Source organism: Mustela erminea, chromosome 16 (genome assembly GCF_009829155.1).
Source record: "Mustela erminea isolate mMusErm1 chromosome 16, mMusErm1.Pri, whole genome shotgun sequence".
Taxonomy (NCBI): domain Eukaryota; kingdom Metazoa; phylum Chordata; class Mammalia; order Carnivora; family Mustelidae; genus Mustela; species Mustela erminea.
The window spans coordinates 9860660-9875082 of NC_045629.1; the positions used below are offsets into that span (position 1 = coordinate 9860660).

General features: G+C 44.4%; 1 protein-coding gene across 1 annotated transcript; it reads right to left on the bottom strand.

Moving 5' to 3' along the window:
• Positions 1-1755: 1755 nt before the first annotated feature.
• On the bottom strand, positions 1756-7153 carry PENK (proenkephalin). Its single transcript, XM_032316652.1, has 4 exons — positions 6757-7153; positions 6616-6672; positions 5949-6089; positions 1756-2751 (listed from the first exon to the last, which is right to left on the bottom strand). The coding sequence occupies exons 2-4, from the start codon at positions 6652-6654 to the stop codon at positions 2089-2091; spliced, it is 843 nt and encodes a 280-aa protein (XP_032172543.1). The 5' UTR covers positions 6655-6672; positions 6757-7153; the 3' UTR covers positions 1756-2088.
• Positions 7154-14423: the final 7270 nt, after the last annotated feature.

Below are 14423 nucleotides of genomic sequence, written 5' to 3' on the forward strand. Positions count from 1 at the left end.
TGATTTTTCTCAAACCCTATTGTATGAGGTGTTTATATGTATGGATACACATTGTATGATTACAATAACTATGTTATTTTCTTGCCACGGAGGGAGAAGGACATTTTACTCTTGCCATCTCTAGCACGTAGGTTGGATTCCTGTTTCCAAGCTTTGGGAATCCTTTGATCTAGGGGAAAGAATTAAATGACTTTTTTTTCCTCAAAAGACTAGCCCCATGTTTCTCCAATCTGACCTGCAGATGGGTTTTATTTGGTCCACACTGTTTTAAATGGAATTAATGACCCAAATTAAAAACTTGGGCTATTACTTCAAAAATTTGGGTTTTAGGTTTCTTTGGAAAAGCTTGGCTATATGGTCCTGGCATTTCCCAGGGAAACAATTGGCTAAGGCTGAGTGGAGACCTAGTACCTCCAGAGTGCTACAGCCTTCCACTCCTTATTGTTCACGACACTGGTTTCCTAGAGTCATGACACTGGTTTCCTAGAGCCAGCTGCTCTTTATCACCTTTCTCCTGATTTGCTTCAAACACTTCCATTACTCCCAAGTCTAGGTCAAAAGGAGAAGGCTCTCACCTGGAAGAAAAAGTTAGTTTTCCAGGGATCAGGAAGATAGTCTGTGGTGTGGCTCTGAGGGGTACTGACTAATACCTCTTGCACAGATCAGGAGGAGAAGAGTCTTCTAATAGTGCACAGCCATGTTTGGTGTCCCGGGAACCTCAGTAGGGCTGGACTTAGTGGGACAGATTGCCCAGGACAGAGGAGCTGCCTCATCAGAATGGAACACACAGGCTTGCACACTGCTGGACTGCAGGACAAAGACCCTTCCTCTATTTTTCTGAGTTGCTAAACTCTGAATTTGGGGGGAAGCACACCAAAAGAGAGAATAGTGGAGGGTTCTGGAGAAATGACCTAGTGGATGGGAGTTTAGCTGCAGGTGGTTTCTATTAGAAAAAGGAGGACATGTTACTTTTTTGGTTGTTGTTCCTGAATGTTGCCCCAAGTGGTTTAATTAATATGAAGTAGCCATAAGTGTCTTTGTGTGATAATTTCTTTCTAAAACATCTATAATATCTTTTCCAGTAATCTGATCAGCAAATTCCTTCATTCTTTTATTCACTCATATGTCTGTTTGTCAGATACTGGAGAACCCACCATTCATGGTGGTGTAAGGATATACACTAGTGAACGAGATACGGTCCCAAGTTCTTCTAACTCTTGCTAGTGATCTGAGTGAGAGACTGGGGTGGGAGTATAAAGGACATTGCTCAGGAACAAGAAGAAGTTTGGGGTCTTCATTCTATTTCTATCCTTCAACTGCTGGGCAACCTTGGTTCAGCAATTTAACCTCTCTGGGCTTCATCTGCATTTGTGAAATGGGGCTAAATTATCTTTCGTTTCTTACTAACTTGTAAAATACTTTGCTGAAGAAAACAGACATGTACCTCTGGGTGTAAGTACAGATTTCCTTCTGTATGAGGGCATAGAGTTTCTTTATGAGGCTTTAGTTTTTCTTCCTGTATCTGATTTCCAGAAAGAAGAGTGGAAATACACTGCACTTTGCTCCAAGTGTTCACTCATCTAGGACTTATAAGGAATGAAATGAAAGATGCTTTTGCAGCCTCAGCTGTTGGAAGTCAAGGATGCCAGCGACGACTCGGCCCAGAGCAGAGGCGTCAGTATCTTCAACTTAGGACTGACCGTGGGAACAGGAAAGTCGGCGAGGGCCTCGGAGAAGAAGAAACTTACAAGAATGTCATGCAGCTGGGGTAATGGGTTTATTGTCTCTATTTACAATTAAGCATTTATTGGGGTTTTGTTAAAAATAAAGGACAAGGGAACGACAGCGATTGTAGCATGAAAACGACACAGCTGCAATAGACCGATACTGAGCATAAACACTGTCAAGCGAACACAGAACCTGAAGGGAGCACCTTCAGGTTGTATAGTTAGTTATCCAGACAATAAAGGCAACTCTACAATGCAAGCAATGCGGATAATAAGACACTATTGACCTGGGGCAGGGCGGGGTGGAGGGGAGGGGGAGAGGAAGGCTTGCTGGGGCCTGGGGCCGCTGGCTGCCAAGGGGTTAAAATCTCATAAATCCTCCATATCTTTTCTCCATCTCAGGAACTTCTTTGGAGTAGCTTTCCCCTTCTTCTTCAGAGGGCAGAGAGTCGGCAAAGCGCTTGAGGAAGCCCCCGTACCTCTTCTGGTAGTCCATCCACCACTCGGGGCGACCGACTCTCCTCATGAAGCCCCCGTAACGCTTCTGAAGCTCTTTGGCGTCTTCTTCCAGTTGCGGGCTCCTCTTTAAGGCTCTCATGAAGCCCCCGTATCTCTTGCTCACTTCTTCATCCTCACCAAACTCTGAGTGGGGGCCGCTCTCTCGGTTCTCCCCGGTTCCCAGCAGCTCTTTGAGCAGGTCTGAGGAGTTGGCCAGGGCGTCCTCCTCCTCCGCGTCCTTCTTCATGAAGCCCCCGTATCTCTTGGCCAGGATTTCCCCTCCATTGGCCTCTTCTTCCTGCTCCTGAGGATAAAGCTCGTCCATCTTCTTCATGAAGCCGCCATACCTTTTCATGAAGCCCCCGTACTTTTTGGCCAGCACGTGGTTCTCCTCGGGCTTGCTGCTCTCTCTGAGGGCGGCGGCGCCCTCCTGGGGAAGCTCCAGCTTGGACAGCTGCAGGAGCTCCTTGCAGGTTTCCCAGGTTTTGAGAGCGGGCAGCTTCCCTTCACATTCCAGGGTGCAAGCCTGGAAAAGAATTCCATTTAGTGAGAGCAAGAGGCTTTTCTGATTTCATTAGGTAAGCACGTTTTTGTGAACCACAGTATGTGTGCTGTGATATGGAAAGTCTCATATAATAAAGTAATTGCCCTTTTCTTAGGACAACTTTTCAATATAAGGAACAGACAAATCAAAGGACAACGGAATCACTGTGGGTAATTAATTGAATCAAGTTAGGATTTTTTTCTTTGAATTTTAACAGATTGCATCTGCTGTGCCATTTCAATATTGTAAAAGACTTTTCCCACCTAGTTTTAACCTAGTTTGGCTGCAGGCGCAATCTAATTTCACTGGATAATTTTCCACTGTTGATCGCATTTTGTTTGAACCTTTTCTACCCAAGAGGGAGAAATTTCTCTTTACCTAATTAGGGATATCATCCCCAGATCCCTTTTATCTTCTTGTCTTACTGATACAGTCAATATTAATAATATAAGGTTTGTTTACTTTCTTATGTCACTATTCTACCTGGAATGGCATCGAGTATTCTTGCAAACACTTCCATTCTTTAAAGAAAAACAACAATTTCAAAGTAAATTGGAAAAGAAAGACATTCTAAAACTCAGTTTAAGTCCTGTGAATTATTTGGATTATGACGTACTGATTTGCTGAATAGAGAGATGCTTTTCTCCTTCCTTTGATTGAAAACAGATTAAAACAGATTTAATCACCTTGAACCAAATGTTTGTAATGATGAGCTCTGATATGAAATTATCATATGCAAATGTTCACATATTATTCGTTTCTTAACATTTAGTTATTGGTGTACAAAAAGTTTTTAATTTTTCCCAATGGAAATCATATTATTTGACAAAATGGAAATAAGAAATGATCTGTATATAGCTTCTTCTTTTTATTATATAACAAATTCTAATCATTGTAGAATTTAGGCTATATGTTCTAATAATCTTGTTAAGATTCTCTTCTATTTGACAGATCACTTGGGTATGACAAAAAGAGAACTAATATTACATGAGTATTTATAAAATTTATATAATATTTATGGACATTTCAGGCTTTTGATAGCCACTTGAAGTATACTTATAGAACGCAGGTTACAGACACTTGATTTAGAAAAATGAGGTCCTTTCTTAATATTTAAAAATATATTGGTATATTAATTTATATAAGATACACACATAATATTTTCCCAATGCAAGAAAGCAATTTATGAGCACAACAATACTCCTTAGGGTATTTTAATCAGCTCTTAATAATTATTTACGCTTTGTGTCTAAGAAAATTAAATGTATGCATGTATAAACATCTAAAGATGATGCAGTGATGCAGTTAAAATGATCCCATGTTATTCTTGATATCTAAGAAATAAAAACATTGTTAAAAATGTGAGATCTTCAGGTGTCAATAACATTTACATTCTAAAATGAAATGTAAATGATTTCCTTGCCAAAAATTACCATTGAATATTTTGTGTACTATTACCAGGAGGCTTTTTAATGTTGGGATCCTTCAAAAAGAAATAATGGCAAATAACCAGAATAAAACTAAACAAGTCAAGTTAACTTATAAGCTCCTGTATAAGTCTATGCATTTTTTGATAGTATTTATCACACTCTGTGTTCTGTGGTCAAGATCATATCAGAGAGCAAATTCAATTTGAACACCAATCATGGCATGCCTGCTTAGCTTTTCATCCACCAGAGAACTAAGCACAGGTGTCTTTCAGGTGGTAGAGGTCAATATTCGTTACATTCATTCTACATAGTTTGAGTTAGGCGGCCTCATTTCTCATGTCTTCTGCATCAGAGCTGAAATTCCAGAACTGCTATAATACCAGCAACATAGTCATTAACAAAGCCTTTAGTCATAGAGAAAATAACAACCCTACATGTAAGCCCCAATAAAAAGACAGTCAGCTAAACAAATCAGAAAGACAAAAGATACATGAAGGGGGATTGTTACCCCTATTTAAGTTGCAACATTTCATCACCATACTTTAAATATAAAACCCTACTGTGTGTCTTCTCTTTAGGGCCATGTTAGTACCTGCACAAATGGAATGAAGTTAGATCAGGTAACTCAAATGAAACAAGCAAACATTTAACCTGGGATGTATGCTTTGGCTTTTGTGGAATTCTTTCCTTAATTTTCATCCCCATTTTATGCATCTACATCACAAAATTTCTTCAAAGGCTCAAATGAGGAGCTTAACTCCCTGGATTAATACATTATTTTCCATTGACCCTTTTAAGTCATCACACAATTTCAACAAATTGAGAAGACAGTGCAAAGGAATTGTTGGAGGAGTGAGTTAAAATGAAACTTTCTGGGGTCCCAAATTCAGAGATTCTGATTCTGTTTCAGGGGTGATTCAAGAGCAGGACTCTGATCTGAATGAGTATTCTTTTTGTTCTCAGCTTTTCCTCCTCCCACCCCCATCTCAGGTCATGTAGCTTATCTTTTCACTGTTGTCACCTCTTTGGACCTGGCCACCTCTCCTGTGCCTATTTCGTAGCCAAATTAAATTGTTGTCTTAGTTACTATTACAAAAGTACATCCAAGATAAGACAGAAGTTGAATTCCAGTGTCACTTGCCTGTAAGAGGTGCTGATCTCTTTCTCTCCCGTCTACTGCTCCTCCCCCCTCCCCCTTCCTCCGGATCCCAATCCTTTGCTCTCTCCTATCCAAAGGTGAGGGGAAGGGCTTGAAGGATCTGAGGATGAAAGGGCTAGAGAAATGAAATCCAAAGAAAGATAACGAAATGTCACTAATAAAAAAATGACATTATTTGCAGGAAAGATGGGAGGAAGGATTGTGTGGAAGGGGTCCTTGGTGGGATATGTTAGGAACTGGGGTGATAGAGCGTCTTCCTTGGGACAGGTGAGGCGACAACCTAGTGCTCTCCAAGATGCCAAAGAGAGCATATCTCCGGGCTCCTGCGTTCCCAGGGTTAAAACGAACTTGGTTTGTGCGGCAATACTGCCGCCCTCACTCGTCCCTAGATGGTCGCGGGTCCCCAAGCTGAGAGCCAGAGCGGGACTTTCGTCGGCGTTCGGGGAACAGCGGGACACTTGCGTCACCAGAGATCGTCGCCGCGGCGGCGGCGGGATCGATGTTAGTCCAGACAGTGCGCCCTGCGGCCTCAGGCCGGGCTGTGTGCGGACTGACTCCGCTACCAGCCCACCCACCGCGGCTGCACTCACCAGGGGGTTGATGTCGGTCGGGCGCGCCAGGCGGTAGCTGCACGTCGCGCAGTCCTGGCTGCATTCCGCCCTCACGGTCGCCAGGAGCCCCGGGCCGAGCGCCAGCAGCCAAGTGCAGAGTCTCAGGAACGGCGCCATGGGCTGCAGGGAGAAAGGGACGTGAACTCCGAGTGTGCTGGCCGCAAAGCGGGTCCCTCCGAGGGACCTCTCGCTGGGACAGTCCCAGCTGGGGGTTTTGAGCAAGAAGTCCCAGGGATGCTCTTTCCTGAGCCCCTGTCCGCCCGGCCGACGCCGCTCTTGGAAGCCCAGAGGCAGATCGCCTCGCGGTTTCCAGGTTGACACTGCCACCCCGAACACGGGGATGCCCGGGAGCTCGGCTCTCTTTCTGGACTTCCACTGCCTCAGAAGGATTCTGGAGAGAATACCCGAATGCGAAGACCAAATGCAAGAGAGAACGGGAGCCTTGCGGGGGGGAAGGCTTTCATCCGGGTCACAAACAGAGACCAGAAGAAAGTTGGGGTACCCCATGCAATGAATGAAACGCCGGAGGGGGGAAAAACTTAAAAAAAAAAAAACAACCAACCAACCAACCAAACAAAAAACAACCGAGCAGGCGGACGGCCCCAAACGCACACAGCAAAGGCGCGATTCGGACAACTTCACTCACGTTGACGGCGATCGGATGGCGCAGGCTGGTCGGAGACATCGGGTCCCAAGCACTGCTCTGGAAGGGAGAGAAGAAGGCAGGTGTGAGCCGGGCGGGCGTCGGGTCGAAGCGACCGGGTGCGCGGGCAGGCAGGGGCCTCACCGTCGCGGTCCTCTGCGTTTGCAGGGCTCAGAGCGCCTGCCTCGACTGGCCTCGCTGTCCCGGGGCTGCTGGCTGCCGGAGCCACTTTATAATTAGCCCCCAAGCCAAGGAGGCGAGCGCGCCCCAATCGCCAGCGGGCTGCAGCTGACGCAGGCCCTACGCCAGCCCCGCGCCGACGCCCTCGTGGGAGGGGTCCGTCCCATCACCCGTGCGCGGGCCGGGGATGGGGGGCGCAGGGTGGCTCAGCTAGCGTCTGGGTGACACACCGAGGCAGTTAGGACATGTGGGGTGAGAGTAGGATGACATCAAGTATCCCCCCTTCCCCCCTCAGTGAGGTCACTGAAATTGCACTCCCTGGGGGTGCGGACTCCAGGGAGATAGCCAAGGTGGAGGCGTTAGGAGGGGCAGGTGGATGGACTTAAATTTCTGTAATGTGCTGGAGACCCTTCGGGCTAGTGAACCTGCGCTTTCTCCGCCTCCTCCTGGGGCGGTGGGTGGTCGCGGGACGTGCCAAGTAAGGCCGTCCCGAATGTCATTTATCCACCGGTCTTTCCGCCCGCATCGGGCTCCCAGTTCCCTGCTGCCGCGTCAAACAGCGTCCGGTACATCGTAGGCCCTCAGTTAAGGGTTAAAGGGGGGGGGGGAGATCGAAACTTATCGGGAATCTTAAAATCTTGGGACTGAGTTTCCCCTTGCACGTTAGTGAGACCCCTTGCCAAGCGTGGACGCGAACAGCGTTCCTCCTAGAAACGCTTCAGCCCTCGCGGGAGGAGACCCGTCTTTGCTCCCTAGGCGGGCTTCCAAGTCGAGGACATTCTGCCTCAAGCGCGATGCCTAGGATGTCCTGGGGGTGTTTGATGAGTGAGAGGGGGTGCAGGACGGGTGTGTTGTCAGCGTGCCAGGACTGTAGTGGCGAGGGAGACGCAAGGGACGCGGTACACTGGCCACCTGGGACTTGGGGGCGCACATGCTTTTGGCAAGGAGAGAGCCAAGAGACAACCGTGGGGTCTGGGGCTGTAGATTGAGACCCACTCCGCCGCTTCCTAGCTCTGCGAAAGATTGCCAAGGTGCAAGTTATTTACCTGGGTAAGGCCTCAGTTCTCTCACTTGGCAAATAAGAGCAAGAGGGAGTTAGTCATTCCTAAGAATCCAGAAAGACGCAAATGAAATAATGGGAGAAAGCCTTTAGCCTGTGTCTGGCATGTAGAAAGTTCTGGCAAAGGGGCATCGAGTCATCTATCATCTGTCATCCACCTACTTTCGGTTTGTCTATCACTTACCGTCATACATCTTGTTTATTTATCTACCCGTGTTTTTCTCAATCCATCCTGGCCCTAAAAGGGAAATCACAAACCGTCCCAGAGCCCATGCACCGGGAGAGCTCGGGTCTTTCCCCGCCACAGGCGCTCTCGGCAAGCACCGGCCACAACCTCAGCCTTCGCAGGTACCAGCAGCCTCAGCGCTCTCTGAGGCTCAGGCCGCGCTGCATCTCCCATTTTGGTCGCTAGAGGGCAGCGCTCTCCTGCATAGGTCTGGGAGAGCAGAGAAGGGGGTCTCTGCCTGCTGGGCACCCGCACCCCAAGTGACCGCAGAGCTGCAATGGTGCACGGCCGGCCTTCTGGGCAGGGGGAACTCTGCAGCCGGGGACGTGGAAAGGGGGGCTCTGGGGTGCCTAGCCCTAACTAAGAAGCCGGCACTGACATCTTGCCAGAAAAGCACAACGTGCCCTTGGGACATTTTAGGCATTTCACTGGAGTGGGCTTGGTGGTATTGTCTCGGGTCACTTAACCCTCTCTGCAACGGAGAGGAGAGCTTACATCTGTGAATGAGATTTCTTCCAGTAGCCTGCGCTTTGTAAAGGCAGCGGATTACACTGCAGTACCCCGTGCAAAAGGAGTGCAAGAACAAATCCTACCCCAAAGGAAAGAAATCTTGCTATATGGGCACCGGCATGCCTGGCATCACGGGAGAACTTTAAATACACAATCAGGACGAGAGACTGAGACGTGTGTGTGTGTGTGTGTGTGTGTGTGTGTGTGTGTAATGATCGCACCACGTGTGGCTTCCTTAGGATATGCAGTGTCAGACATGGAAAGTCTCCTTAAGGTTCAAAGGTGTTTTAGGAATCATTTATCCCAACCCTCATTTTATAGGTGGGAAAAGTGAGGTCCCGAGCGTCCGAGTGACATCCAAGTGACCAGCCCAGACAGTGGCAAAACCAGGTTCTGCCATACCTTTCTGGCAGGCCTCCTTCCTGGCATCTACCTCAGGTCTGCTTTGCTTCTGTTGGAAAAACCAATGTCTGCTCTGAGTTCCTTTCTCCTGGTGAATCTGCGTCTTTCTCGGCAGATTTTTAAATGTCAGAAAAGAGAGAAAGAGAAGGGGAAAAAGAGGGCTTCCCCCAGGAGGAGTTCAAGGGCACTTAGTGTCCCAGTACCCAGCCAATGTTTGGGACACAGTGGGTGCTGTGTGTTGCCTGACTGTTGGAAGATATGAGGGAACAGCATTGTTTGCATGCTCCAGGAATGATCTCTTCCATTCTCTTCCCCATCTACCCCGGAGACTAAATGGCATGCATTTGTGTATTCATATTTCTCTATTTGAATGGGGGTAGTGGGTTGCATGGAATTTACCTTTCCTGATCCTGTAAGTATTTATTCCAAACTCATAGATATTGCAATTACCTTCTGAGAAAAGCCTGCTCTAGAAATCAGACTTCAGAAAAGGGAAGAGAACCTTCTCTTAAGGCCTTTAACCCAGAGAATTCTGATATCCATGTCAGGATCAAGACCACTCCTTCTTCTGATCCTAAGGTCCCAAACTTTAGATGAAAGGGATTTACTCCAGAGACCATAAAAAGGTGATTTTAAAACTTTGGTGATGAGGGGTGCTCTGGGAGCTGTAGGAGGGATTTAAAAATCCCTTGCAATGTCTTCTTTCATCATTTTTAGGATGGAAGATGCCTAGTTTGAATGATGTCCTTCCGGTGCCTGTTTCTCCCCTTGCGACCCCTTCCCCCCACCCAGATAAGAAACTTTATTATGGAACTTGCTATCCCTCTGCCCCAATCCCTAACATATCAGTAGTGGGACCACAGCAGTTCTGCACTCCACACTCAGGGGATTGTGTAATGTTTCAGCATAAAAGCACCACATTCTAACATTTCAGATGTTTGGAGTCCTGTCAGAGGCAGGGTAAACTAGCCTGTTTTCTGTTACAATCTAAAGTACCTGCTTTGAAAGCTAGGATTCTGTGAGTTAGGCACATTATCATGAAGGATCCTGTTAAGGAATTCTTCAGCCTGGCTCAGGACATAGGTCACAGAGAGGTGGTAAGTGGGGTTGGTTGGAAGAAGATGCTTTTAGGGTATGATAAATCCCCACTTCAGGGAAAATGAGTGCTGGTACATTCTTATTCTCAAAAATCTAGGAAACAAAGTAAACCCTTCAGAAGAAAAGTGAACTGATACATACTTGCTCATGAGTAAGTCTAAATAATAGATAATATGTCAGTGTTTTGGAGAAAGACAAGGGGGAGAGGGGCAAACAATAATAAAAATAGCAGGGAAGGGGAACTAAACTCAGCACATCAAGCATAATGTATACATATGTGTAAACTTGGAATTGAAATAGAATTCCTAAGGTAAGCTTTCAGGTCTCAGAAAGGAAAAAATAAATTTAAGTATTAAGCATCAATAAAACAAGTTAGATGATGACTCTTTAGATTCCAAGAAGATGGAGTTCAGGATCCAACCAATATATAAATGTTTTCTCCCCCGCCCCCTCCCCCCAGGGATCTGAATCTTAATTTTATTTCTTACTCTAATAAGGAACAGACAACTTAATTTTAAGCAAGTTATGTTTTTTAATGTTAATAAAGTATAGAATATTTTTAGAATAAATCTTACAAAAGAGGCACAGGGTCTTAACAGAGAACATTAAAAAATGTTAATGAAAAACACTTAAACCTAATAAATGGAAAACACAATCTCTAGTTTAATTACTTCCTGTGATGTCATTTATCTTGTTTCTCTATCTCCTGCATTTTCTAGAAACTGGAATATATATCTTAAGTCTTGATAGATTCAAATTAAATATATTTTGGGCTAGATTATGTCATTAGGTGGTATTTCAACTTTATATTCCATCACATAAACATATCTAGCTATCCCCACCATGAGTGAAGCTACAAATAACCACTGAATTAGGGTGATTGACCACTTGATTGGAATGATCTTCAGGTTCTTATTAGTTACTATTGGTAAGAAGTTATTCGTATGCTCCTTATAAAATTTCTCTTTTTTTTAAGATTTTATTTATTTATTTATTTGACAGACATATCACAAGTAGGCAGAGAGACAGGCAGAGAGAGAGAGGGGGAAGCAGCCTCCCTGCTGTGCAGAGAGCCCGATGTGGGGCTCAATCCCAGAACCCTGGGATCATGACCTGAGCAGAAGGCAGAGGCTTTAACCCACTGAGCCACCCAGGTGCCCTGCTCCTTATAAAATTTCTAACAAAAGTAAAGAGTCTAATGACATTTCCCTGTTTTCACTGACAAATATTGTCCATTTCTTTTGCTAATACAAAAATATTTCAAATTCAGGCTTTTCATATCATGTGTTTAAAAAATAATGGTGATCCTCTAATTCACAGATCATACAACCAATCCCATGCAGCCAGTTTGTAAGAATTAACCCACATCCTCCACAGAGAAATAATTTTCCCATATTTTGAAGATAGAGATTTGGGGCTGTAGTCTGGCTTTTGCTTCTAGGACCCCTGATTAGCTCATCGCCCGCTTCTTGCTCCTGACCAGCTTCCCTTTGGGTTGTGACACCATGCTCACTGGGCACAGGGAAACCACCCCTCCAGGACCTCCATGTCCCCTTGTCCAACAGAAGTGGCATGTACTGTATACTGGCTGCTCAGTAATGTCCATGTACTAGAACATTCTCTTGCCAACCGCACCATGCTGCAGTGTTGCTGTGAGTTCTGGATGTCACTCATCTGGCTTTCTGGTTCTGGGCTGGGTTGGGCATGCTGTCAGACTCAGCCCAAATCGGATCTTAAGAGGAGCCAGAGATGAAGCTGTGCTCAGTCTGAGGTAACCATCCTGAGGACTCTGAAAGCCTCATGTCTTGCCCGGCTGCCCCACAGACGGGAGACAGGAGTATCTCCTGGCATACAAGTCATTCATGGCAACCTATTTGGGAAGTTATAAGTTTGTGCGAAGGCTGCAAGCTGAAAAAGTTCAGGTGTTTGAGGGACTCCTGAGTAGTTTGACTTTTATTTTATTTTACTTTATATTATTTTTTAAATGTTTTTCAAATCCTATTTAAATTCTAGTTAGTTACCATACAATGCACTGTTGGTTGCAGGAGTATAATTCAGTGACTCATACTTCCGTACAGTACCCAGTGCTCATCATCACACGAGCCCTTCTTTATCCCCATTCCTCCACACCCCTCCCTCCATCAACCCTCAGTTTGCTCTCAGTCTTTAAGAGTCTCATATGGTTTGTTTCCCTGTCTCGTTTTCTCTTTTTCCTCCCCCTCCCATATGTTCATCTGTTTGGTTTCTTAAATTCCATAGATGAGTGAATTCATATGGAGTGTTTGTCTTTCTGTGACTGACACTGACCTCTTTTGCTTAGCACAATACATTCCAGTTCCATCCACGTCGTTGCCTACGGCAAGATTTCATTCCTTCTGATGGCTGCGTAGTATTCCATTGTGCGCGTATGCCACATCTTCTTCATCCATTCATCAGTCGAGCAGCTTGTATTTTTTAAAAGTGATTTTTGGAATTGTCTTGAAGAAATTTGATAGCCACACCAGAGAACTAGTCGTGTTAGAAAATAATATTGCCCCTTTGGACTTAAACCTTATTTAATAACCTGACTTTGACTTGTTTTTGGTTGTTTACAAAATCAAATCACATTTCCCACCTGCAGGACCTGCAGAGAAGATAAAAAATATTAATTGAATCACTGCATGAAAACATCCACCAAGGAAACAATTTCCACAATTGAGGCAGTGCTAAAGGAGAAATCCTAAATAGGTTTTGAGCAACAACAAATCCCTAGAATAAATGCACATGCTCCAGTTTATCTGGAATTCTTGAGGGGATTCCTTTGCATATGATCTACAGCACAGAGCTGTGTATGGATACACAGTAAAATTGTTTTTAAAACAATTGTGTTTGTACTTACTTGTACAAGTACAATTGTACTTATATCTTCCATGGCTCCCATGTTCATGGGATGGGCTCAACAATTTAAAATGTTGCCGTAAAATTATATAAGGACATAGCAAAAACCCTTCAGACATTCACTTCTAAACTCTATCATTATTCTTTTAGTATGTACTTTGTTTTCTATAGATATTAGAACTCAGAAATTTTTTTTAAACATGCTCATGAAAAATCCGTCTAGAGATGGTGGTCTTGCTTGGCACAAAATGAAGTAATAGAACAATAAGGTTGAAATGTATACCTTTTTCCAACTCTGAAGCTCTTATCTGATAATACGTTTATTGGAAGATTAGACCCAATGAATATCTTAGCAGATATCCTAGAAACTAACACACTGTAAGATCTTATGAAGAAAAGCAGTTACATTTCTATTAAGAATTAAAGATCAGAAAATGCTCATTTTAATTTTTGTCCTGCTATCAACTGAATGTATTGAAATGAATGTGAATTTCTTGAAATTAATTGAAATGAAAGTGAATTTCTAAACCCCATTTTTCTTATCTGTACAGTAGAGATGTACATTTATCACATGGATTAAGTGAAAAACTAACATACATACCGTGTTAGGTATTGCATTTATATTAATGACTATTTTTATTGTGTTGTGTGAATTTATGATGCAAAATGTTTTTTCTCAGTTCCTGGATTGTCATGTTTTTGGCTTCTCATTTTCAAAGCTGTGATTTGTTTGCCTTAGTGCCATGTTCAAATAATAGAAAGCAAGTGAGTATTTTGATAATGGCTGAAGGAAACGGGTTTTATCTACCTGGATCCAGTGCTCCAAATTAAAAATTACAATGATAGAGCAATTTATTATAGCTGTAGGTAGCAAACTGCTTCATAAAATTGTAAAAGATATTGCTGGAAAAGATGACTTGTGGATAGCACAGTCTTAGCAATTGTTATTTTATTTGGCATATATTGTGTAACATTAATCTTCAACATTTCTATGTGTAGCAGCAAATTAGGGGAGGTAAGATGCAATAGAAGTGCTTGGCCTAGGGCACTTGGAGGCCTCAAAGGAGGGCAGAGTTGGAACAAGTGGAGAAGATAGGAGAGAGAATCCTAGGACAAGGCAGAGAGACAGGAGGGAGCCCGTCAGTGAAGATAGCCATCAGGGTGCAATGTGGTGTGACTGTGGAATTGATCTGCCTTGAGAAGTCTCTGGTAGTGTGGGTCAGGGGAAGCGGGAGTGAGGAGGAAGGAAGGGGACTGATCAGCCACATGAGGTGGTGGGAGTGGTTGTCTTTGGGAAAGCTGCTGGTCACTCAGGGTAGTGTGACACAGGGAGCATTGACTTCTATATGCCCCCTTGGTTCTGCAATGTCCACTCCCACAGGGAGCTAGATGCCTCCAAGACTTGTGCAGAGATGTGGTGAGAAGAAATTTTTTTTGTTCTTCAAGTATAGTGTGTTT